This window comes from Pagrus major, chromosome 15 (assembly GCF_040436345.1).
Source record: "Pagrus major chromosome 15, Pma_NU_1.0".
Lineage (NCBI taxonomy): Eukaryota > Metazoa > Chordata > Actinopteri > Spariformes > Sparidae > Pagrus > Pagrus major.
This window is the reverse complement of record NC_133229.1, coordinates 15,736,637-15,763,798: the sequence shown is the minus strand read 5'-3', so window position 1 is coordinate 15,763,798 and position 27,162 is coordinate 15,736,637. Positions and strand designations below refer to the sequence as shown.

The window sequence follows — 27,162 nt, the reverse complement described above, 5'->3', positions numbered from 1 at the left end:
CAAGAAAGCCAACAGGTGCATTTTAGACACAATCAATCTATATTTTGAACTGAACAGCTAAAAAAACAAAGACCACTCTGTCACTCAGTCACACACCCTTAATGAAGGATCTTATCAGCTATGGAAATCCATTCATCAAGTCTATTCATAGCTGACAGCCCAGGAGGTTATGAAAGGAGTGTCTCACTGGAGCATACTAAGGTCCCAGTTTCATCTCCTCTTATCTAATTACACTCCTGTAATCCTCATACATATAAGTGTCATTTCACAGTGACTGCTCGTCACACCGGAGATTTAGATTGAAATGAGATAAAGTACACAAGCTTGGTAGCTTAAAATAGGATCTCTTTATTTGAATCCATACACAATAATGTCAGTTTGTGTATTAATGGTTATGGCTAAGGAGCTAAGGCTTATTTTCCATTTTACACACTTGCAGTTGGGTACCAACCAAAAAAAAAAATCACATGTTGATCCAAACTCAGGTCCATAACACCGCTGTCCTCTGAATACTCTGCTCTTGTTACATATTGTATACTGTGTGGCATATTTGACAAATAAGTGTGATCTTTTTTCCAAGAGAAACATATTACTAGTTGTTAACTACATAAGTATGTACTATCTTCTATCACCACAGCTGATGTTAGATGAGGATGTCACACATTCATACTACCTGCTGAGACAAAACACTGTCAGGAAATATGTTCAGTTGAGATCTCGGGCTGACAGTTGGATATTTACAATTAGTGGTAGCGAGTCTGTAACCGTGTGTGGACGCAGAAATGTCCAGGGAGGTCAGACAGGATTATTTTGGCTTGGAATTGCATGTTAGGTCCTAAGGCATACTGAGTAGTGGGGAGAGAGAGTCCAGTCCATATGGCTCACAAGGGCCTCACTTGGATGACATTGATGTCCGTGGAATCTGGAGTCTTAGAGGTCATGTCCAGGCGGTGGAGGTCGTCGCTAGTGATGATGAAGACGATGGAGGAGGAGCTGAAGGTCACCTTCTTCTTGGGTCGGTCCCTGCTGCTGCACGGCCGGGACATGACGATCGGTCGGATCGGGCGCTGGACCGGAGCGAGCGGGCGCTCTTTGAGGGTGCACTGCAGCCACGTGAGCCGCGAGCAGAGCAGCTGCAGCAGACAACGCCGGAACTGTGAGAGGGGAAGTACAAGGATGGTGTTTAACACAGGGAAAAAATAGCACCCTTCCCTCACTTATTTGTCCGTCAAACACGTGGATGCCAGAAATCTAAATGAGTGACAATTTCACTCCCACACATACAATACACACAAACTGTACATATAAGGCTTGAAGAAATGTGTGAGAACATACTATGATGTAGTTTCTCATTTTTTTCTTGCTTTTCCATCATTTTTACAGAATGTCTCTCATCGAAAAATCAAATTCTGCACTATTTTTTGTGAACATTTTCCCACAACTGCTCCCTTGTTTCTTTTACAACCACAAACTGAAGCAGCACAAGAGGAGAACAAACCATCACCCCTATTGAGATGCTATTGATTTGCCCTATTTGTCCATATTAAGTTCAGCTTTGGTCACTGGAGGGGAAAAAATCGACTGAACATACAGGAAGTGGCCAATCAGAGCTCTCCAGCCAAACATGTAATATATTCTAGAGGCAGCAAAGCCCGAGCTCAGCAATCATGGTTGAACGTTTCAACTGATGCCACCCTCACCAGTCACACAGAGCAAGAAATGAATGCTGGTATCTGATATCTTATTACTTGTAGGTGTTAGAATGACCCAAAATTCAAATCTATTATTTTCAGAATGTAAGGACTACAAACCTTTCTGCTCATGAACACGTAGATGAGGGGGTTGTAGGCTGTGCTGGACTTGGCAAAGAACGAGGGGATGATGGCCACGGTTGGAGAGACCATGCTCTTCCTGCCAAAGGCCTCCATCATGGACACAACAGCATAGGGCGTCCAGCACAACAGGAAGCAGGAGATCATCAGGAAAAACATGACGGCAACCTTCTTCTCGTACCGCAAGATCTTGATGATCTGAACCGTCTGTAGGTCCTGGATGGAGCGCAGCTAAAGGAAAGAGAGAGGAGGATGCTGTCATGAGGGGTATAAAGGATGTTGTGTGAACACATTGCTGCTGGTTTGGTGTATATGCATGTGAAGAAGAATGGGAGAAATGCCTTAATGCCTTCATCTGATGTCAAGATGCTGCTAGTCTGATTTGTATTACATGGGGTTTTACAGTCATCCCATAATAATCAAACACCATTTGTCAGGAATAACTTAGATCACTAGTTCCCAACCTTTTTGACCTTACAGCCAAGTCATGACGATTTGTAATGTCTTGTCACCTTTTTAATAGTATTTAATGTCTTCAAAAGGCAAAAATCTTCTGTATTTCACAAGAAAATTTGAGAAAAGTCTGAAAAAGTCTTTTATCTTTTTCCCTATCCTGTTAGTCATCTCGGGACACCTATGATAAATCTTAAGACCCGTCGAGGAGTCTAGTCCCCAAGCTTGGGACCAACTGACTTCAATGACCTTGAGTGCATTTATGAACACATCCTTGAAACCGTGTTGAGAACCAAACAAACTACAGGGGTGGCAGCAGGGGTGATCGCTCCTGAAGAACTGGAACTAGGAAACTATGAAACATGTACTTTGTAATTTGCACGATGGACATCAGGGAGAATATATCTTCTCGCTTTGCATGCTATTTACTATGCAGTTACCTTTAAGGCAAGGATATATAACAATTTTAATAAAAGCAGCATTAACAAAATGGAGAGACACCTGGCTTTGAGAATCTTTCTGTTTAAAAGGCATATAACTGCTTGTAAGTGTTCACTATGCAGTGTTATTTCCATAATCTTGGCTAACAGCTCATGGAAACAACACTGTGAATACCTCAATAGATTTGATGACTGACACTATAGATTATATTAGACCCTTTAGCTAAAGGGATGAGATAATAGAGCATATGGCAATTTTCTAGACTCCCTCAAGACAGTCTACAGCAGCCGATTGAGTCACTGCAACCTTCTATTTTTATTCATGAATTCACAAGGTCTGTTTTTGTTTATGCTCTTTATTTCTGAAACAATCTATTTCCTTGTTAATTTATGTTGTTCTCCAGGTTTTCGTGTGTCTAAAGTGAGATTTTCTGGCTTTGCCAAAGCGTGCCAACGGCTTTCACAACAAGCCAAAAATACTCTGTCTGGTTCAGAGTACTTGTCTTTGAAGATTTTCATAGCATCTCCCTGAACACTGTGACGCGTGATGAGTCCTCCCAGGCCTCTGAGGTGTTCAGGGATTTTTTGTGATGCTGCTCATATTTCCTACAAGGTTGTGAATACTTAAGAAAGGGAGAATAGCAGCAGCTGCACATTGTGATGCAGACAGACATCTGGCTCATTTGATTAGAATGACATTGTATTGTTTCTCATTTACACATTTGCTTACATACTGTTCTGTTCAAACACTTCAGTGGCCATCTGTCCGACGGTACAAACAGATGAAGATGATACAAGCACGATGATAATCTAATTTTCCCCAATTTCTAACACTCAAACTTTCTCCATTGTTTTTATGCTTAACTCTCATCCTGACAACCTGCCTGCATGACACATATTACCAGGCTGTCTTCAGTGACTAATGACATGAATGACACCTCTATGGGTCCGGACAGCCACAAGGAACAATGAGCTTTCCACTGATTCCCACTGTACAGGACAAACCCAGAAGGCACCGCGGCATATTATGGAAATGGTGCCTGTAATGAAAGAGGAGTGAAAGGCAGCACTCGACGAGTGAGGGTTGAGGGGTTTCTTTTCATAAAAATGAAAACCCAGAGGAGTCTGAATCTGTACAGACTATGGCCGAAAGTAATAATGTCCAGGATATATTCTGCATACTTGTGATCCTTTATTTCACCTCTCTGATTGGAAAAGGGTAGATGTTCTGGGGAAAATGTTCGTGTCTTGCTTAAATTTCACAGTTATTATGTAGTAATAGTATGATTTTTTTGTTATTTAGTGGCAGCGGAAATACAGATACTGTAAGAAGTTGAAATGGAAGTGCTGAGAGAAGTTATATTTTCAGTTTGACTGGAAGCAATGAATGAAGTCGAAGTGTCGATTTAAGAGTAAGCTCAGTGACGTCAGTTGCAGTGTAGGTGATAAATTGGAAGTCAGTTGAAGTGGAAGTCCTGAGGTAATGCCAGTTCAGGAATATAAATGGAAAGATATTAGCCATGAGAGTGCTGCTGAATGAAGTGGAAGTGTCAGTTTAAGTGTAGTAATAGTGTTTAAGAAGGAGTTGATATGTCAGTGGCAGAACAGGAGATAAATTGACCTGGAAGTCGGTTTAAGTTGAAGTCCTGATATAATGCCAGTTCAAGACGATAACAATAAAAGTGTTGCTGAATGAAGAAGTTGAAGTGTCAGTTTACATGAACATACAAATAGAGTGATGCAGCCAACTAGATGGCCATGCTGATTGGATGAATAACTTCACGTGGCACTTCCTTGTGTGACATATTGGAAATAATGCAACATGAGTTAAAGGTAGTCGCATGGCGGATGTGGAGCTTGTGCCAAAAAAGAACTATTGTTAATGCAATATTGTGGTTTAATGGTGCAAATGTTGCCGCCATTTGCATGTTTCACACTGGTGTCCCATATTCTGTTTTTAATGGACCTTTTATGCATTTGAGTGTCTACCTTTATCTTTACCTGCTTCTTTTTAATTAAATTTGTGTTGCTGTTTTTATTCCTTTTATGCCTCTAAACCTCTTATCTTAACTTTGTGTTTATTCCTTTTTTAAATGTAAAGCACTTTGAGCTGCAAGTTTTGTACAAAAGGGGCAATAAAAATAAAGTTTAATATTAAACTGAATGGTAAAAGTAGTTGAAATTTCAGTTGAAGTGGAGGTGCTGCAGACAGTTCAAGTGTGAGCACTGTGAGGAGTTGAAATGTCATTTGTGTACGATCCGAGAGCTGTTGGAGAATAACAATCATCTCAAGTGATAGTTGTAAATAATTCTAATAATATATAACACTTTTTCTGTTACATATTTCATGAGAAGCAGCTCAAACGGGGCAGATCAGTCATAACTTTCTTTTTTTAGTTGTGGACGAGCCCTCTTGTCAGCTGCTACAATCATCTTTAATGTTTCCTTCCCTGATCCCAGAAACCCTTCACTCACAAGTCTGTGTAACTCATTCTGTTTATTCATCTAACTCATTCATAATTTATTAACTATGCAAACAACTAAACAGAAAAAATCTGCATGACTTACAACTTACCATTTGCACTGTATAGAGGATGTTCCCATAGCAGTAGATCATGATGCCCACAGGCACAAAGAAACAGGCCAGGAGGAAGAAGAGGATGAAGGAAGCATCATTGGGGTCCTTAGACGTCCAGTCGAGGGAGCAGCCCAGCTGATGGATCTCCAGCGTGTAGCGGTTCCACCCCAGCAGCGGAGCCCCGGTCCAGGCCAGGGAGTACATCCAGATGTGGCCGATTGCCCGCCACGCCCAGGGGAAGTCCACCACCTGTGCGTGGACCACCCGGATGTAGCGCTCATAGGCCAGGGCAGACAAAGTCATGATGGAAACAATGCCTGGCAGTGGAGAGAGACAGAGAGCCACGCTGAGTAATGCAGAGCACTCACTGCAGGATCTGGGTCAGTGACTACTCAGCGTCTCTTTGGACTGAATGGGTTTCATCATAATTTCAACAGAATTCTGGACATCTTGCAGCTGAAAATCGCATTCAAGCATTTTGTTGTGGAAAAGACTCTTTACTCCCCCCCCCCACACACACACACTGCTAAGACATGCTGTCTGCATCATACAGCCGGCTTTTTCCACACAAAGTGTAGTGGGTACTGCTGAATGGTGTGTACATCCTAATTAAAAACATTTGCAGCTCTTATGTTGCATAAATTTGTTCTCATTTTTACTGTTTATGGCATGTCAGTTAAAGCCAGAGTCATGATACGGTATAAAAAATCGATTCTGCATCTTTCAAGTCGATGCACATGACACACATCTATCCAATTACACACTCCAATACCCGCTTCATCGCTGTCTGCAATCCACTAATCTATTAATTAAAGGTGCCCTATGTAGTTTAGGGGAGAAGTTTTAATCAGGAGAGAAAAATCTTCAGTGACAGCATTTTATGGCTAAACAAACTAAATAAACAAACTCCTTTGTTTTCATGACTGAATAAACAAACTGACCTTAGAGGACAACACAATTTCATACTGTTTTATTTTGATTAAATTTGGCGGACCCTGCCACCTTTCTTCAAACAGTGTTCTGGGGACCTTATTTTCCTCTGAGAACAGCTTGTTTATTCAGCTATGGAAAAAATACATATTTCTGAGTTTGTTTTATTACCTCATTAATATTGGAAATATTCAAATTCTGAGTTTGAATTTCTTCTCCAAAACTACATAGAGCCCCTTTAATGGGATCAACACGAAAACCGACACATGAATTACAAACACATGATACGGTGAATTGTTTCAGGATGTGCTCTCAGCTTGGGCCACACGTCTACCCAGATAGGGTTTCAGCAGGACTGACAAGCATTGACAGAACTGCCAGGGCTTATTGCTGCAGCCTGTGTGGCCCCTGTGTGTGTGTCTGTGTGTGTCTGTGTGTGTCAGGCACACTGGCACAAACCTCCTCTGAGTAATACCTCTGATAAGGCGGAAGGATGACGGCATGTTCGCGTCTGGAGAACTAGAGGACACAGATAGAGCTACGCCATTTATTTTTGCACACTTCTGTATTATAGCCTGTGTCAGCAGGGAGTTGTATCTATTTGAGTCATTTTCTCAGGTTCTCCAGATTTGTGATCCTGCCATGGCGAGGTGGGTGACCTTGGGGTTTCACAAGTGAAAATGCCACCCAGTAGATGTGAACATTTTCAGCTGCTGTGCCGTTCTGTGAATGACTAGGGGAGGGGCAGGTGAGCTCTCAGCATGTGAAGTGAAATCTCCATTATGTGCCAGGTTTGTTCTGCCCATGTGAGCGTGGGCCAAAGCAGCAGGAAACCTCTCTGCTCAATGTCACTTCAATTATGAAAGAAGGCTATAATCTTGAGTAATTCTGAACGCAAACACCAACTTTGCACAGCTTTAATCTAAAATCCTCATCTGCAAACAGATGAATAAAGTCAGTGGTGCCACACGACAGAGGCAGACAAACGTGTCCTTTAGATCATGTGCAGAGAAGCCAATGTCAACCAAAGGACAATGAGACCACAGAAGAAGAGGGCGAGCGTCCAGCACGTCTTGTGTTTAGACTGCTGATAAAGCAGCAAAAAAAGGCTGGAGGCTTTCGCTCTAATGAGCTCATTATCACACATTCATCCTCCCCAGCTGTAAATCCTACAGGAGTGGGACCTGGAGAATGACCCTGAGTGTTCATTCACACGTCACCGCCAGAGACACTTATGCAGGTTATAAATGGACAATCATGTTACAGTAAAAGAAATGGAGGCTGTGGGTGCGATGGGGGAGACAAAAGGATTCCTCTGCATGCAGCAGGGACCTGCACAGTAGGATCACTTTACATAAAAAACACACATACTATCTGACAGGGAAGTATATAATCAGCAGGGATTCAAGGCTGTTTGCAGCTCATTGTTTGGGAGACTAAAGGGTCAGTTAACTGTTTTTTGACAAATAAAGTGAGGACATCTGCACGAAATCTAATAGAAAAAGTGTTCAAATGAGGCTCAGCTTGAATCTGTATTTTCATACATTTTATAGAAATCACTTCCACGTGGAATATCCATTTTTTGAATGCTTTATAATGAATTTTATACAGCGGATGAGCTCGTATCTGCTTTTAACATATTCACATTACATTCGGCTGTTTGCTCTTATTCAGATATAATATTTCTGCCTTCAGTGAGGAACACGTAATGAAGGGAACAGGGGGAAAACAGCTTAACACACTCACACACTTGAACTATATTATCTAAAAAGTTTAAGTGTAGATATTCATAAATGTAAAATATATTGTTAATTTTTTTTTATTTCTCTCACCGAATAAGCTGTTGCTGAAGCCGTCCCAGACGCATGTCGCCTTGCTCCAAGTCCATCCGCCTTTGACGCACGCAGCAAACGTAAAGTTTATCCCGACCAGAGAAACCAGCAAATCACTCAAACTTATGTTGACCAGTAAAAGATTGGTGGGCGTCCGGAGTCTCTTGAATTTACAGTAGAGTATGAGGACCACCACGTTGTTACAGAAGCCGAGCACTCCGATAGTCCCGATGGTGAAGGCGAGAAGTTTGTAGGTGCCAACTGCAAAAATATAATGTTCAGCACTTCTCTCGGCTCTGGTTTCGTTGGCGGGATTCATCGCGTGGATGAAAACTTGGTTCGCAGCATCGTGGAGTGATGAGGGCGCGCGTCCTTCGCACGAGAGAGGCTGCGTGATCTCCAGGGGCGCTCCTCCACGCGCTCCCCGCGCCGCTCATTCAAAACCAGCCCGAGACAGACTGCTGTTTGAAAGTGGGTCAATGTTACACTGTCAAACCTGGCCGCTTACAAACGTCATATTTCCGCTACAACTTTCAAAGTAAAATAGTTTTTTGACCCACATGTTCGGCTTGGAGACGAACACAGGCGTTATTGTTGTATGGTCAATAAAGCTACGTTTGAATAAAATATATGGAGCATTTAAAACCACCTTTTCTAAAAATGTCACCTGAAAAACAAAATACGTGCAGGTGATGGAGTATGTCACTTGTATTCCAGGCTGTATGCACCTGAACATTTCATGCTTTTAGTTTTTAAAAAGTTTCCAGGTAATATCCCATCTTACTGGGACTCACTTTGGCAGAATTGATGTAGCCTGCAGTTCAATTGTTGTAACAAGGTAACTAATTTAAACCTCTACACAAAGACTTCATATGTATTTTACCTGTTTTATACATTTTTTGTGTTTTTAAATGTTTAAATGCATGTAAGACCGCAGTTTACATTCATTTGAGGTTTATCGGTAACATTTTACAATAAGGTACACGAAAGTGTGTGTAGTTACTGAGGAGCAAGTGAGGAATGAATCAGGAACGACTTGATAGTTAATGAATCACTAATGAGTAATTGATGATTTGAGGACTATATAGTAGTTAACGATGAATTACCTGAGAATAAACTGGGAGATAATCTATTAATGAATCATTAGGTAATGATTAGTTCATAAATATCTGAAGTGACATTGTGACCACTTTCTTCATGAGCTGTTCCTGATTAACTATGAACCAGCTGCTGCACAAGGTAGTAATGCCTCATCACAGTTATTCAGTAATTACTCATTAATGAATCATTAACCATCAAGCCATTCCTAATTAATTCCTTACTCATTTCTCAGTAATTTCTTATATTTTTGTGCACCTTACTGTAAAGTGTTGTCGGTTTAATCATGAGCACTTGAAAGCTGAATAAGATGCTTATGTATGAAGACACAACAAGGACCACTCTTTCAAAACTGTTCCCTGCTGAAAAGACTCAACCAAACACTGAACGTCTCTTTCCTTTCTTTTTTCTTTCTTTTTTTTTTTAAGCTGCAGCACAAATGACCCCCAGCTACTCACTGGAACCTACAGTTGAATCTAATGATGCTCCTGCATACATTAAACGGTACACATATGATTTATATCTCTTTTTATTAGACTAGTAATCCCTTTTTAAGTAAGGGAGCTGGAAAAAAAAAATAATTGAGTGTTTGAATAACAGGAAATGAGGCACCGAAAGTAAAAAAGTGCGTTTGAAGTATCCAAAGTGTCATGATTGTGTACATTTTTTGCTTTGAGAACGCCTGGAAGTGGTCGAGTCACTCACAGGGCAGATTTTTATTGTGTGTCAGTACCTTCTGTGACATTTTGTGGTGCTCTTCGTCTCTAGTTTTGTGTCCACACAGAAAATGTCACTGTGTTGAAACCTTGGATTCCTGCAGAGATGTTTGTTTGTGTCTGACCTCATTTCTCAGTGCCTACAGATTGATTCAAAATAGCAGATCTCTCCCGAATAACCCAAGAGATGAGAGCACACGCCAGGGATGTGCATGACACTCGAGGAATGTTTTAATTTTACGCTGCGGCTCCTCCACTGACACACTTGTGATGTTCATTCATAGTCTGAAGGTATTTCACTTGAGGTATAGATGAATCTCTATACTCAAAGCCACCAGGATTAATGGTGTAGTCGGGCGCTCTAATAAGGGATTTGTGAAAGGGAATTGGAGTAATGTGGTCAGTGGTTCCATTTCATTGTTGCCCATGTTAGCACACATCATTAGAGGACAAGTTCATCCAAAAATAAAAGGGGCACTATGTAGTTTTGGAGAAGAAATTCAAACACATAATTTTTATATTTACAATATTAATGAGGTAATAAAACAAATTCCGAAAGTTTTATCTTCTCATAACTGAATAAACAAGCTGTTCTCAGAGGAAAATAAGGTCCCCAGAACATGTTTGAAGCTAGAAAGGTGGCAGGGTCCACCACATATAAACAAGTAAAAAAGTTTGAAAACAGTTTGAAACTGTGTTGTCATTTAAGCTCAGTTTGTTTATTCAGTTTATTCAGTCATGTTTGTTTATTTAGTTGGTTTAGGCATAAAAACAAATTGTCAATTAAGATCTTTCTTTTCTGATCAAAACTTCTTCCCCAAAACTACATAGTGCACCTTCAAAATTCAGTCATTATCTACTCACTCCCATGTCAACTGAAAATCAGGTGAAGTGTCATAGTCCACAAAACAGTTCTGGAGCTTCACAGCAAAACAGAGTTGCAGTATTCTCATAAACAACTGAAGACTTGGACTGGGACTTGGTTTAAAAAGTGAAAAAAACAAACAATAATAAAAAAAAAAAAATGGCTCCGTATAGATCGTCTGGCATTATCGAAGTTTTGGAAGATCCCAAATTGATTTGAAAAGACGTTATTCACACCCTTTTTAAAGCCAAATCTTTACTGTAGCTATGAAGCTAAAAGCATTAGCATGCACTGTGTCAAAAGTGGGTGCACAAATTCAACAGTGCGTTGCGGGTGTAAATAACCTCTTTTCAAATCACTTCAGGATCCCAGGGCTTTTCTGAGACTTGGATTGTACCAGCTAAATTGTATGGAGCCATTTTTGTCTTTTTTTCTTTTTTTTACGAGTTAAAACAAGTCCCCATCTACTTCACTTGTTTAGGAGAATGCTGTAACGCTGTGCAGCTGCGCTTTGCTGTGAAGCTCCAGAAATGTTTTGTGGACTACGAAACTCACCTGACTTTTCATCGGCATGAGAGTAGATAATGACTGACTTTAAAGTTTTTGGGTGAACTCATCCTTTAATATTGACGTCTCAGTGCATAGGCTGCTGCAGACGAACAGCATATTGTCCCTATGCTGAAAAACAGTTGCATCACCAGCGATCCATAGATGAATTGTTCAGGCCATCAACACTTTAAAATGAATAACCAAATCCAATGAATAAATAGGTCAACGGCTTGCATATATCAACAGGAAGAAGACTATATTTTGTAAATGTCAGAAATTGAACAAAGCTTTATTGACAAGAAATTAGCCAAATGTAGGTCAAGGTTGTTGTGTAGAGGCGTCACTCTTTTATTTGTTGTATAAATCAATTCCGTAATCTTTGTTGCTGACATAATTTCTTCAAGTACTGAAAGACAGATGCTTCTATTTGAGTTTCCCTGTTGTGCTTTTTATTTCTGGTCAGAGTTTGTGTAACTAGGTCAAGCTCCCTATCAAAGCATTCCTCAAAGTCCTTCTATCGGTCTCCCTCCTCCTGTTAGTTGTCTCTCTCTCAATTTAATAAGAAGCGATGAGCGTATTGGGTCGAGTCTTATTAAAGGTAATCTCCGAGCGTACAGTATGAGCCTTCACTCTTTAGCAAAACACATCTGCTCGCATACACACAAGTAACTGCTGCTTTGCCCCCTGAGATGCAATTACCGCAGCATTATACTCACTGTACTGTGAATTGGTTCTATAATGAATTTTTAACTGGCTTTTAACTGTCACAAACATCAGCGCTTCAGACATCTCACAGCTCTGTACAAGCTCTCCTGCACATCTTCACATAATTCAATATCATTATTCTTTTGCTGTTAGTCTGCAGTCATGCTACTGTCTGTCTCTTGTGAGCGAGCTGCTGTGGAGCTTCAAAGAGGAGGTGATAATCACGGCCCCGTCAGCTCATTCGATCATTACAACCACTTTTATGCGTGGCCACAGAGCTGCAGGCAGAAGTAAAGGTGTTAATTGTTGACTTTTTCATCCTGGCGTTCTGCTGGAAAGGAAAATCAAGTTGTAAACATGTATTCATCATTGGAAATTAAAAGCTCAATCCTTATCTCAACTGGAAAATGCAAAGTCCTGCACCAGAAAAAGCCAGAACAAGGGAGTGAGTCATTTCTGAGCTGTCAGAGATCAATGCAGAGTGGGGGATTAAAGAAACAGTTCAACATTTAGAAAAATATGCTTCTTCTATTTCCTTCCAAGAGTTGAAAGAGAAAACTGATACCTCTGTCATGTTTGTATGCTAAATATGTAACTACAGTCAGCAGGAGGTTAGGTTGGCTTAGCAAATAAGACTAAAAACAGGAAAAGGGTGACCGACTGTGACCGACGGAGACAGCCGAAGGTGTTAGTATGCTCATTTTCAGACATCAAAGTCTTTGATGCCACAAAATTGCCTGAAATTTTGAAGAACTGGGAATTTATAAATCTTTTGAAAAAAGAATACTGATATAATCGTCTGGTTCTAGGTTTGGGATTAAATATTTTAAAATATCTTTAGATATGTTTCATTGTCTTTTCGGTCATGTCATAGTTACCAACTATATCTCTTTACTCCTTAAATTCACCCAATAATTAATTATCAGGGCAAGACTTGCTGGCAGTGATGACCCTAATGAGCTCCTCCACCAGCACTTGAGGGTCTTGACTGATTTCCTTCCAGCTCCAGAGAGCACTCACCTGAAGTTGCACCGTAGAGCCTCTTAACTTACATTTAGACCATACTCTTGCTAGAGCAGCTACACGTGCCGTTTTAAAAATCATTTTTAAGAAGAAATAATGCATGTGCCCAAAACCAGCCTCTCTCAAATTGTTCCGTTATAATCCCTGCTCTTACTGAGGGATTAACAGAGAGGAGAATTTGGAAGTTGAGGACAGGAGCTTTAATGCACTGCTGTAGACAGTCTGTGCATGAGTTAAAGGAAAGACTTCTTTTAGCTTCTCACATCTGTTTTCATCCTTTCATAGCAGCTAAAATGCTTGTGCATTTTCAGCCTGGTGTTGGACTACAACGGTTTCGTATCATGAAGCTAAGTAGTTAATGTAAGAGAACATTTCCCTCAAACAACAGTGAATGTCACTGCCGTCATCTCACTTGGCATTCAGTGATTTACCTATCATCATTCCTCATCGCTGTCGTTGCAAAGTGTCTTTGAGGATTTGCCAAAGGAGCTTTTCTGTCTGTCTGTGGAATAAAAATGTATGAATGCCTGAGTCCTGCAGTGTCTATGTCTTTGACAGACATTTAATGGATACATTCACGGTCATTGCACGGAAAGATAAAATAGACAGGTAAACAAAATCTGCAACAAGTTATGTGGTTATTGGATCAACCAGAAAACAAAGGCTTATTTTTAAATCTACTATAATAGAATAACAGAACAGAGATAAATATTGGCACATAATGTGCACGTGTGAGTTGAAACGATGTCAGGAGATTCACCCTGAACTACTTTAATCACTTTGTTTTAATGTTGCACGAGACCCGAGTCAAATTCCATGCAGCTGCAAGGGCAGCCAGAATTACAAAGTAATCAGCGTGAGTCACAGATTGGTGGCCCAATTCTGCCGCCGTAAAATACAACTTAATTATGGCGGGCAGTGATGTCAGCTGAATTCAAGAAATAATCTTTTAAAGGGATTCAGAGCAGCAGACTCCAGATTAACAGGCTAACCTTTGTGTTGCATCTTTATCAAGTTATGAATAATTCATTCCAGTTAAACATATCTTTCTCTGGCAGTAATTGGATAAGATAGAATGGTGTGTACGTCTGACTGAGCATGATTTCAAAGCTGTGTGTCATAAATGTAAACTACAACACGTGTTAACATGCCATAGTGAGAGACACATAAAAAGGTTATGACTGACTCTGAGGGCTACAATTCTCAGATCAGCAGAGGAGCGGTGGAGGTATTCTTGGACGCTTCAGATCTATTTTCCACCCCTGGAGGTTTCTCTCCTCCTGTGGAGGCACGGATCCAAAAGGGTTTTGTTGTCAGGCTGGTGTCGAGCCTGGCCAGTGTTATCAAGTGTTGCCAGAGGGAAGTGGAGGTAATTCTAAAAGCTGCAGTGATGTGTATTGTGGAATGGGTTGCTTATAGTAATTAACCCACAGAGAAGTATTACCTGATCATAAAGTTTTCACATTTTAGCCTCCTTTAGCCAATTGTTTTGGCTTTCTGGCACCCAAACTCAACACTAATAGCCCTCCCTTGTGCCGCAAATTAGAAAAAAATGCAGCCGAAGTGCCCTCTTGGATGCCTCTATTGTAAAAAAATCTACCTGGCCAGTACTAAAAACCTGACAGACAAAGTCAGCAACTAGCTGGCAGCATAGTGGAGGATTAATTAGCTCAACAGCCCCATTTCGAGTTAGTGGAGACCAAAACAGAGCTAAAAAGAGAGTGAATAATGTACTTACATTCATCTGTTGACTGAATGCATGGCTCCAAATGAATGTTACTGTTGCAGTGTCTGTTGTGTGTATTTGTTTGCTAATAGATTAGCCATAACAACTTAATAAGTGTGGTGGAAATTATTGAATTTCCTTGTAGAGAAGTGAACAAATAAAGACTGGATGAACAGAAGGTACTCTTTTGTGTTATTTAAGTGATAAAACAGAATAGAGTACAGAGAACAGAGTATAACAGCAACTATTTCAGCTGAAAGGACAGAGCTCATACACTGGAGTGCACTTGGTGAGTCTGACAAAGAAGTACAGTTCATAGGAAGAGCAAGAAAGGAATCTTAGTTGACATTGAGCACAATCACAGCCACCTGCTTTGAGCTGATACGTTTCATAAAAACTGAATGTTCACCTATCGCCTCACGCAGCAAAGCTTCTCACACACAAATGAAACATGCCAAGGACACCAGTTTACTTCAGGTCAGATGAAAACTTATTAACGATTTGTTCCTGCAATATGGTGATAACATATCACTGTGTGACTGTTTGTTCTGCTGCTCCCAAGTGGCCAAAAAGACATTGATGCAACCGAAGCCGGTTGTTATTTTCTATTAGTGGAGTCCATTTCTAATCTAACGTTAGCTACTGTTGCTCTCTGTTAGCAGAGCGGAGAGAGGCACTGATACGAGGCTTAAAATCACATCCTTCAGAGTGTTGCAGAAAATCTGACCCGACTCGCTCACAAAGAAATCCAGAGTCCAGCAGCATTAAACAACTTAAACTAAATCGTCCACAGGCTTCCACCGAGAGAGAAGGGGAAAGTCTCATTTTTCACATCACCTTACAATTTTGCTCACATATGGCCAATAAAACAGTGATTGATACATGTAAAATACAAATTCCCCTCTAATCTTAACATCACACTTGCTACCCACTCTAACATGTAACATGTAAATGTTACAAGTAGAATTTACTGTATTTTTGTGTCATAAACACTTTTTCAACTACTTTACTCCGAATCTGTAATAAAACGCTTAATTCTGTTCTTAAGCATGGTGTTAAAAGAATCATAATGAATAATGTTAAAGTGTACAATTTCCCTATACAATACTACGTGTAAGAGGCTGCATGGAGTGTTCACACATGTTTATGTAGCTCCACATCCCCAGCTTTCTTCCCCGACCTTCATGTTATGTGTTTACAGTTGCCTTAAGATATATCTGTGTTTCAAAAGTGATTGAAAAGATTTTGCTTGGTTTTTTTTATCCAGACACACTCCTGACCTACATCTCTTTCCACAGTCTCACGCTATTGTCAGTGCAGCAGCGCTTGCTTTTGTGCATCTCTCTCTCTTCCGTTGCTCTCTCCTTTGAGCACTGACATTCCTCTCAAATGTTTTTCACCTTTCTTTCTGATGGTACTGACATCTCTGGAGTTTTTTTTTTAGTACAATACTGCAAAAAGGTTTCAAGTCAATACTGAATATAACACAGCACCACCACTCCTCCTGCACAAACGCAGACCATGACTGACTCACGATCAATGCACGGCAAAAGTATCATTCTATCCTCCCTTTTTGTTGTTTTTGCTGATGCACTCTTTATGCGGGGGTTTTGTGCACATTAAAAGCATTCACCACACACTCACCCAGTGGGACCTGTCAGTGTCAGCTGTCTATTTTCTCCTCGACTCAATCAGCCCTGTCTTCCCACCTCACCGCTGGGTAATCTCACGCCAGTCAAGTGCTGCTGTCTAAATCTGCCAGAGGAATAAGAGTGTTTGAATTTCTCTGTGGCGAACTTTCCTGCAGTGGTCATCATTATATAAGTAATAGCTTTGCAGACAGTGTCCCCTCACCTCACTCTGAAACATGCACTGCAAGCAACCCTCAGTGTCATCTTCAATGTCCTTTGCTGTCATGGTGATAAAATGCTGATTCATAAACAAGTGGTGTTCTTCTTCATCACATTAATTGGATTGATGTCCCCCAAGACGCACAGGCATGCGCACGTTATTAGAATAAGCATCTCGTCAAGACTTAATTTACAAAAAGTAATTTGCGGATTCAAAAGCAGGAGTGGTGGGAGGGTGGCTGGTTTTAAGCAGAGGCCAGAAATGTAAAGTACATACTGGGAGTCTGGATGAGGCTCCCCTGAGAGACTGTGGCTATTTTAAACCAATTGATTGCGATTTTACGATTGATTTGCATAATTAATGTCCATCTGGATTACTTTCTGCCCTGCAGCCGAGGCAATCACAACACCCCAGTTATTATGTTCGATGTGTGTTATTTGCATCTAAAGCTCTTCACCTTGCTCAAAGCAACTAAAGATGACTGTATGTGCAGACACAGCAACATATAAATGAACATGAAGTTAGAGGAAACATTACAAAAGTATGTAGAAATAAGCTATTGCGTGTAGTTATTGCTCTATTAGGGTATAATTGCTTTGGTACAAACCCTCTGTTTGAACTGCTGGTTTAATGTGTCTGTAAAACAATAACATGGGGAGGTTTAGTCGATAATATCAGCAATAACAGTCACAGCATATACACTGGAGCTGAGGAAGTAAAATTCTCCTTTATTGGCAAAAGATGGTGTCATTACTGAGGGCAATACTGTACGACTCACCATACATTATCCTGTTTATCACACCAAATAATCTCATTAATATTCTGACACAAATGAGTGTTACATTACACTTAGCAGCTGTGTGTTGTATGGTATGTTGGTGGAAACAATGTCTAATAATGGATGAGAGACACGTCCCTTTGTTTAGCATTCAGCCAGTGAACTCATAATTAGATGTATAGTTTCCCGTACACATCTTTGAATGCACATAGAGAACCCTGCATTTATGTGCTGCAGTAAATTCCCGGTATTTTCTTCCTCTCGCTTCATTCATACAGAGTACAGACAAGTGAGTGGGTGTTCGCTGATCGATGTTGACTCCTAATTAACAAGTACTGTAGCTGGCAAGTTCATGTTATTCATAGGGCTGTCTGCTGTCTCAAATGCCTTTAAAAGCTCCCACATGTATTTTTTATTTTTTTTTATGCCAAGACAAACATCAAATATTATGCCGTGGTTATCAAGTGGTGACATGGAGCTAAAACCAGGACTGTAACTGAAAAATGTAATCAATACGTCTCTCATTAACAAAAAAAAAAAGACATCACTTTACTGGACAGCAAAACTTAAGTGTTACATTGCTTATTATTACTTTCATTACTCATTCCAGCTCTGTCAAATGCGACTTAAAACGACTCCAAAGCCTCCAGACGTTCATCTTCTGTATTAAACATGAATTCTTGTAGAAATAGGAAACATTCATTTTCAACAACAACAAAAGCTAGTATTAACTGACCACCAAAAGCTAGCCTAACATTAGCCCTTGCGACTGCACACAGCACTCCAGCAGGTTATTTCCTGAATGTATGCTTATCTGTGGATAACATTAGAAAGGCAGCTAACAAACATGTACAGAAAATAGGACAACTATGTGATATTAATTACTTGTTGTTTCATTTCTCATTCCTTCTTATGTGCCCTCCATTTTGAAGATTTCCCACAGTTTAAAAGAAAGCCAAAAGACCCTACAAATGTAATAATTCACCAACAACATTAAAAAAGCCGAAAACAACATTATTACAATGTTTTACTCAAAGTACAGAATCTGGTTTGTCTGCTGTAGTGATGGGTGTAATCAGAGAGCCAAGTTTTTTGCTAGGAGGCATAAGCAGATGGTATTTTACTGCATATTTTATAGTTGTCAACATTCTCTCCATCGAAACATATTGTCAATGCGGCACTGAGGAATTGAAAGACAAAAGGTCACAGCAAAAGAGATGAGAACCAGCAGAGCCCTGGGACTGCAAAATCCAGGATTCTACTGTATGTCAGTGTCAGACAAATATAGTAAGTGTATTTTATTCTCAACCAGTACAAGCAGACGACTGGAAATCCGTGTGAAGGTGGAATCTGATCTCTAAAAGTCAGGTTAATGTCAGACAGCGACTGAAGCAGGTATTGATACAGACCCTGCTCATACAATATTACTTGCATTGATGTTTCATGTGTACATGTACACTCTGTATTCAATATTATCATGTAGCACCTTTAGTGTGTGGTACCTGAGGTTAATTATGCCGACTGAAACATCATGAAATAACATAATGAAAGATGATGAGCTGTGAATGCTCATTGATTTTACTTGTTAACTTGAAACACTAACAGACAGCCCAACACTGAGGCAGACGCTTGCTGTCGGCCCATAAAGTAAAGTTCCCTCTAACAGCCGCAACGGACACCAGCAGACAGACATCTGATATGACAGTATTGCCCCTGTGGTGAAGTTGATGATAGATGATGAAAAGGACTGTACACATCTTCATTCTCACTCTGCAGGGCCTGAAAACTTATAGACATGTGGGGGTGAAACCAGATAACATAGTCGGGGCAGGGTGACAATTTAGAGGCCATCGGATCCTCCCCGGTTCATCATCACTGTCCAGCTTATCTCCTCACAGTGAGAACAGACCTGGCAGAGCCCATCAGGGTGGGTACAGTTACTTTGGATCCTTTTAAAACAACTTTACTTCATCACCTGCACTTAACAGGAAGTGATAATTATCTTCAGAAGTCATTGATTGGAGATTTTTCAAGGGCACAAACCAATTAGCTGGTGAGATTTTAAGGTTTAATATGACTAAGAAGCAACGTAGCATCATGGCTGAGTCTTGTCATGATATCCAATCCTCAGGATGTGTGTACATGGACGCAACATTTAAATTGTTTTTCTGACTCAGCATGAGTATCTTTCATGCCTGCACCATGTTTCTTTGACTATTCTTCGAGGTGGATGATTGGTGTAGGAAATCCAGGACTGGTACACCACAATCCAAGGTTTGCATCCAGTCTGTGGTTAAGTTTAAAGGCCTCAAAAGCACTTTAGGATTTGTGTACAGGGAAAAAAATCCTCCATTTTAAACTTTTGCTGACTGTCATGAAAAAAATAGGCAAATAAATTGTGCCTATGTATTACATTTTGGCAATATTTCATGAACTGCTGTGATAATGGTTTGAAAAGAAGTGTTTAATAACTCATCTTTTATGGCCATTTTCATTGCAGCATTGCAGCATTCCCTTCAAATGTACATAAAAGGGATCTGCAAGACTATTTGACAAGATACAGTGTTGAGTATAATGACAAACTTCCAGTAGTGGAGCCCAAACACTGTGATATCCCTTACCTCCATCTGACCCAAGGAGGGTTCACAGAGAGCCAAATCCTCACTGTTAAACAGCCACTCAGATAAATATGTAGGTAAAGAAATGTCAATCAGTTAATTGTGTTTGTTGCTTAACAATCCTTGTGAATTTGTGCCATTACAAAAAGACAATTTGTGTTCTTTATTACGGATTCTTTGAAATGCCTACGTACGTTTTTGGTAGTATTTTCTTTGTTTCCAGGATTTGTGCTCAGCTAAACTAGCCTGTGGCCTTCTCATCCAAATCTCAGTCAAGAATTGAATAAGCATATTTTTAAAATATCTCCTTTGCCTTCACAGTATTGAGCTAGCCGGGATTAGCTTAGCTTTTCAGAAAGATTGAAAGCAGGAGGGAAACAAGCCCACCTCTAAAGCTCATTATTAACATATTGTATTTTACATTGTTACACACTGCAGATATTTCTTGGCAAGATGATTCAAAACAAAATGTTGAAAAATAGAACAATGCTTCATATATTAAGAACTCCTGTCATGATTTGCTCAGTTATCGCTGAAGGAGACTGAAAAGACCCTTTTGCAAATCACTCATGTACATCCTGCATGGCTGCCTCGTAATCAAACTTCAAAGAGACAAATTAATTAGGTGCTGCTGTGGTGGTGAATGAGTATGTCTTGTTGGGGTTTGATGGAAGTCACACCAAATTTGCAGCATGAGTGAATTTGATTATTTATCATCCTATCTTGCGGGAAGATTGAGTCTGTGCCATTTGTGTGATTAAAGGCCTCAAATCTAATTGAAATGTACTTATTTTCGTACTATTTCTCATGATGAACATGTACTCCTCCTCCGGTAACCTTGATCCATGAGTGTGTGTGCTGTGTTTGTGCATTTTGTGGGCCGTCACTTCGATTGTTTCACAATGCAGACACTGGTCAGATTACTGAAATGCCGTCATGGCCCAGTATTTATGAATATTTATATTGTGGGTAAAAATCTAGTGTTTCCTCAAATCAATGTTTGCCTCTGCCTGAGTATCAGCCTGAGAAAATAATATTCCCTCTCCAACTTCATCACTCCCACCGCCTCAGCAGTGTGCTTTATATTATGGTGAGCCAGAAAGACGTGATGGACAGACAAGGAAAAAACTTTTCAAAAACTTGATTTGAGCTCTTTAAAACTGCAGCAGAACTTCACATGCAGAAACCCAAAGTGCATCTGCCAGAGTTTCCTTATGGAACACCAGCAGAACCCTGAAATGTAGAGGAACCGGTCTTTTAGCTGTACTGCAGACTTTCAGATAAGCTTCAAAATTGGGTCATGGAGGTGAAAGAGGGAGCGTCTTAAATCCACTGAAGAAAAGTCATCGTCAAGTAAAGTTCACATCTCAATAATGTGCAGCTCTGCTTTACTGGAAGGCCTATGTTCAAGTGACGCTCATTTAGAAGTAACACCTGAAACAAAAACTTTTCATAACATCATTACTTCAATACTTGGTGCTTGATGTACATTACATTTTAATTGTGTCCTCTTAAATCCTCCTCCTGGTGACCTCATTTAGGTATGAGGCTGTGTTGGTATGCTTACATTTTGCCTTAACAATGTGCAATCAGTATTTCATGGAAATAACCAGAGCATTTTAAATAGAAATAATAAATAACGCATAGAAAAGTCATTAATAAACCTGACCTGAACACAATGTACAGCCTATCAGAAGAACAAATCGCACCAGGTGATTAGATCAATCAGCGTAAAAGCTTTAGTAAACCGTACTTATTACTGTGTTTGCCAAGTATCAATACAGTGGAATGATTCACATTTATTAATATATTCAAATTTCCTTAAATAATGGTTCAAGTAGCACCTTGAGCTACTTCATTCTCCTCACTCTCAGAGTATATTTTGTAATCCTGTTTTTACACTGGACTGTCTTTATTTGCTTGCCAGTTGTACTTTCAAGCAGATTTCAGTGAGTAAACTTGGTGAAGTGAACAGTTAGGTGGTAAAATACAACCCTGGAGTTATGGGTAAAGTCCAACAACACGTAATGAGCAGTGAGGTAACCAAAAGTCTATTCAGCAGCAGTCTGCATCTGTCTGATGTAAATGTTTGTGTTCGTCTTACTGCAACCTGTTCCCAGTTACATAACACTGGAAAACAGCAAAACACAGGAAGCTGGTGGAGTCTTTCAGAAATAATCTGCTCTCTGGAATCTTATGAATGAAACAAAGAACCGGGTCAAAAGTGTGTGTATGGAGCTTTTACTGCGTGTTGAAGTGCAAAGACAGTGGCAGGTATAAGACAATCAGCTCGTCTCATCTTTAATACATTGCTCCTCGTCTTCGAGGGAGCAGGGCTGAGTCAGAGCTGTTTGAAGTCTTCAAACCTCATTAGGAATCGGTTTGCTGATGTGGGATGAGGTTTCTGTACGTCTTTGAGGGGTAAGACCCTCAAGGAGGAGGTTTGGATGCTTCTTTGATGTTTTCATCAAGGGATTGTGTGTTTTCTGCCAGCAGACTGGTCCCACGGTGGCGTTGGCTCCATCTTTTCCGAAACTCATTCACACAAACACACACATGCATGATGTTTGATGTCTCCAAGCAAGGCTTCTGTCATGAAAACCAGCAGATAAAAAATACCGTTTTTATTGTCTGTGACTCTCCTCACCTTAATTCCCCTCTGATCGTCCTACTTGTCCAGTGTCTTTGTTCACCTCCATCTACCTAGTGATTGCTTCAGGTGGGGGCTCTTTCATCCATGTGATAACAGCTGACAGCCCTGCTGCTGCCTGTCTGACATTCAACCAAGTGACTACCAATTACTTGCTCCTTGCAATCAGTTGCAAATGGCCTTTCATGGCCACACAGAAGATTTTAGGTAACTGTTCAGGAGCAAAATCAAAAACCAGCGTAGGAGGCGGAGCCCTTTCCTATAAAAGCTGTGGCGCAGGAAGTCAAAAAAACTGGTTAACATCCGGTTTAGCGCCTGGCTAACTTGAATTGAAATAAAATGATTTAAGCGTGAGGCTCTGCAAGTCTTTTTGCATTTTAGTTGAGTGAACGGCTCAAATTATGAGGGCTGTGATGCTCAAAAATATCCATGGTGTTAAAGCTGCTTCTTTCACAATGTAAGCTTATGGGAAAAAGTGTTTTTGGGCCACAGTGCATCACGTGAAGTAATTACACAGTTTAGCTACCAAGAAAGCCTGGCGCTGTGCCTGGGGGTTTGTGCCACCCACATCACCAGGCAGAGGGAAACGTGTATCTACTTATGGAGGAGAAGCTTGTGACACCTGGGGATGTGAACATAAATGGCATCCTCCTCGGCCGAGCTGTAACATTTGCTGTAACTTAATTGGCTAGCCTCTCATCCATTAATAGATTCATGCTTCCTTCTGTGCAGTTATACAGGGAGAAAATAGTACTACAGGACATGTGACTCCTCACAACATGGGTCTGTGGATTTCTTTGGCACTTTGAGCACCACCAGCTGAGTGCCACCTAGTTCCATTATATTCAGATATCTCCAAACCAATCTACTTTGATAAATAGCACTAGAGGCGAGAGGAAAGATATGTATTGCTGCTGAACTTTGTCTTCAATGGGTATGGTCATCTTTTTTTCACCCCACATTTATTGTATTCATCCCTTGTGATATTTATTGAAAAGTAAACAAAGATCTAATAAATAGCTAGATGTTTTTCCCCATCAAATGCAAAATGCAGGGTCATGATGTCAGTTTTGAGACTGACATGGATCTGTTGCATTACATTAACAAAAGGGAGGGTCTTTCCTTTTTTTATGAATTGAAATATTATAATCAATTTTATGCCACCTCCTAATTAAGCCCCACATATTAGTGCAATGTGATTTTGTGTTGCACGAAAGGTATAATGTGCTGTGAGTAAAGGCACACTCTCTAACAGGAGGTGTTTGAATCTTGCTGTGCCTTGGAGTGTGTTCACGATACAATTTACACCCTGCTCGCTGTCAAAGTCGCAGCTCTGCAGGAGAAAATCCTTATAGGGATAATATATCCTCTTTATGTTCAGTAAGGGAATACCTGTTTGTGCTGGAAATTGCTTGTCCATGCTGTGCAGTTGAATGTGCAGAGGGTGATTGCAGTGATCATGGAGCAATGCAGGCAAGGGTTTTCTTTGACCTTGGAAATCCATAGTTCTTAAAGTTCTGTATTATGTGGCCGCTCAGTTTATTGCTTTGCTTCAGTGTCACCAAATGAGTCGTTATTGCTGTTCATGTTATGTCATTAGAGGAAATCAGTTAACAAATGTCCCTGTGTAATCATAAAATGACATTGACAATAACCCCAACAAGTTCCTTTCATTTTAAAACCTGCTAAGGGATTCATCTCACGGCCCTGTACGACAGTACGTCATTTGAAACTGAGCCTTAGTTTCTGTAGGAAGGATGGCTTTGCTCACTGTAATAACCTCTGCAAATGTCGCAGAGGTTTATCGCTATTCAGAATCTATTTCAACGTTAGGGAAGATAATCTAAGCGCTGCATCAATCTGCCATGTTCTGTCAGCAGGCTTGAAGCTACCAGAAGGGATACAAGCAACACCTTAATGATCCTATCTGCAGCTGACATTCTAGCATCCATCCTCCTATTCATCCATCCATCCATCCATCCATTCATCCACCTGCACGCTATTCACCTCATTCTCACATAAAGGAAGTGGCCTTTTCCTGAGATAAAATATTTAACTTTCCTCAGTTTGTGTCGCTCTGCAGCTGTGAGAGGATCGGAAATTTGTGCTGAAAGGTTGTGTTGAAGCCTCGCTCAAAATCATAAAAAACATAAAGACACGCTACCCAGGAAAGTGTGATATTACTGGGATGCTGTTGATTTTTACGTGTGAAAATACAAACATAGTGTGAAACCTGTTTGCTCCAGTTTGGCTTTGAAGACTTTATTGGCATTATCTACCAGCACAAGTGGAACCTGACAAGCACTAGACATTTTTTTCATTTTTCAAACTCAATATAAACAATAAAGACTGATATTTAAAGCTATTATTATTTATAACATTGGACAGTGGACAGTTTATGTGTATGGAAGCAATATAGACATTTTCATAGTTTTATATAGGCTTTATATATTACACTATACAGGCTTTAGAGCAAAGACTGACAAAATTTGCAGTTAAAGAAATCCAGTCACACTGCTCTCAAGAGAGACAACTCTGTTTCATAGAAATTGTGTTTTCTATGGCTGTATCTGCAAAGCCACAAACATAACCACCAAATGTATCTGAAAATGTTGACTGACAATTAAAGGTGCATTATATAGTTTTAGAAAGAAAAACTCAAACTCAGAAAGGTAATATTTATTACATTTAATATCATTAATATGGTAATAGAAATAACAGAATAAATAAGCTGTCCTCAGAGGAGAATAAGGTCCCCACTACTTAAAAGGGTCCAGCAAATATCAACAAAATAAAACGTCATTGTTTGAAAAAAGTGTGTTGTCCTTGGAGGAAAGTTTGTTTACTCAGTCATGAAAATTTATCAATTAAGATCTTCTGATTTAAATGTCTTCCCCAAAACTACATAGTGCACCTTTACTGTTTAATTTATTTTCCTGACATTATTATGGTCAAGTTCAAGCGCTCACAACACACAGTCTAGAATACATCAACAGTTTAGGCCATAGGCTTATCTAACCTTATTTTTTGGTCTTATTTATGTCCACTTGCACAATGTAGTGGGACATACAGTACATCTGCTTTACAAACTGTAGGTCTCTACAGTATATGTCTACAGTTATCTCAAGTTTTTCATCCAAAACTTAATTAAAATACTTCAAGTATTAGTATTCACAGTTCACTTTGTATATTTTGTTAAATTTCACAGTTTTTGTTGATTTAGATAATCACGTAGGTGATTTTAACTAGCGAGGTTAGCCTGTCAGCTAGCCTAGCTGGCTTCCGAGCTGGCTGTAGCATCAGAACAAGTGTCTTTGAAAACTTTGCATACAATTCATATAAGCCTACCGACTACTGTGTGAGCAGAGGAGGAGATGGACACGTGCAGGCACCTTCAATGAGCTTTTTATAGCATTATAACTTTCTCACCAGTCCTCATATGACCTTTTGACATTCATCCTATAGACCATTAGTGCCTCCCATTATATCGTGTTCCTTTGTGCCATACTCTCGACATGTAACTGCTTCAGAGCGGCAGGCTTTGAGGTGCTGGAGCTCTTATCTATAAAGGTAACACCTGACACAGAGTTGAGTGAATTTATGAGGCTTCAGTTCCTAATTGAGCGAGAGGTGCTCATCTTTACTTCCAACCTGTATAATCACAGTGTTGGTGTGTTCATCCCTCTACCCACCAGTTTGGTGCTGACTGAAATATTGATTCAACAGTTGGATAGGTTGCCAATTTTGTACAAACATTCATATTTCAGTGATTAAATCCTTATGACTTTTCCTTTTTCCTCTAGTACCACCATGAGATGGACATTGTTGCTTTTCAGTCAGAAGTCTTGACAACCACTGGACAAATTGTCATAATATTACAGATATTTATGAACCCCTCCGGATGAATTGTAGTTAATTTGTCAACTTCTGATGTTTCTTTTAGCACCGTCATCAAGTCAAAAGAGAGCTGATGGCATTACCATCAGATTCGTGCAAGCTACTTTGTGTTTAGTGCCGGACAGCAAATGAGAAGGCGATGAAAAGGAGTCTTCCAGGAAAATCAGAAGGGTTGACAAGTATGACTCTGACTGATCTCCTTTCTCCTTTCTCCTTCAGTCCTGCTCTCATACCAATCTCAGCTTGGCTTCATGTATCCTGAGCAAATCACTGTAATGGAGGCTTAAGATGACCTTTCTATCAGTCTCCTCATCTGACACCAGGTAAAATGGCAAACAAGTTCCTTCAATTATTTGTGCGCTCAACATATAAACTGCTGTATTATTACTCTCATAAATGTTTTTTCCTTTCAGAATATTCGTCCCAAATTTGAGTATTCTTTCAAATTTTGAGCTCTGATTCTGTGATGTGAATCTTTTCCAAACGTAATGATTTCTGTGATGCTCTTAATATTATAGATGGCACAGATAGATTTCTGTTTTGTTTACCTTCCTGCAAACCCATCAATAACTGTGCATACAGCAAACGTATTATTTAAGTCACGTTGGAGCTTTCATCCAT

General features: G+C 40.0%; 1 protein-coding gene across 1 annotated transcript; it reads right to left on the bottom strand.

Moving 5' to 3' along the window:
• Positions 1–372: 372 nt before the first annotated feature.
• Positions 373–8,467, bottom strand: opn3 (opsin 3). Its single transcript, XM_073482148.1, has 4 exons — positions 8,066–8,467; positions 5,301–5,620; positions 1,812–2,063; positions 373–1,154 (listed from the first exon to the last, which is right to left on the bottom strand). Exons 1-4 carry the CDS (start codon positions 8,382–8,384, stop codon positions 882–884), a joined length of 1,164 nt encoding a protein of 387 aa, XP_073338249.1. The 5' UTR covers positions 8,385–8,467; the 3' UTR covers positions 373–881.
• Positions 8,468–27,162: the final 18,695 nt, after the last annotated feature.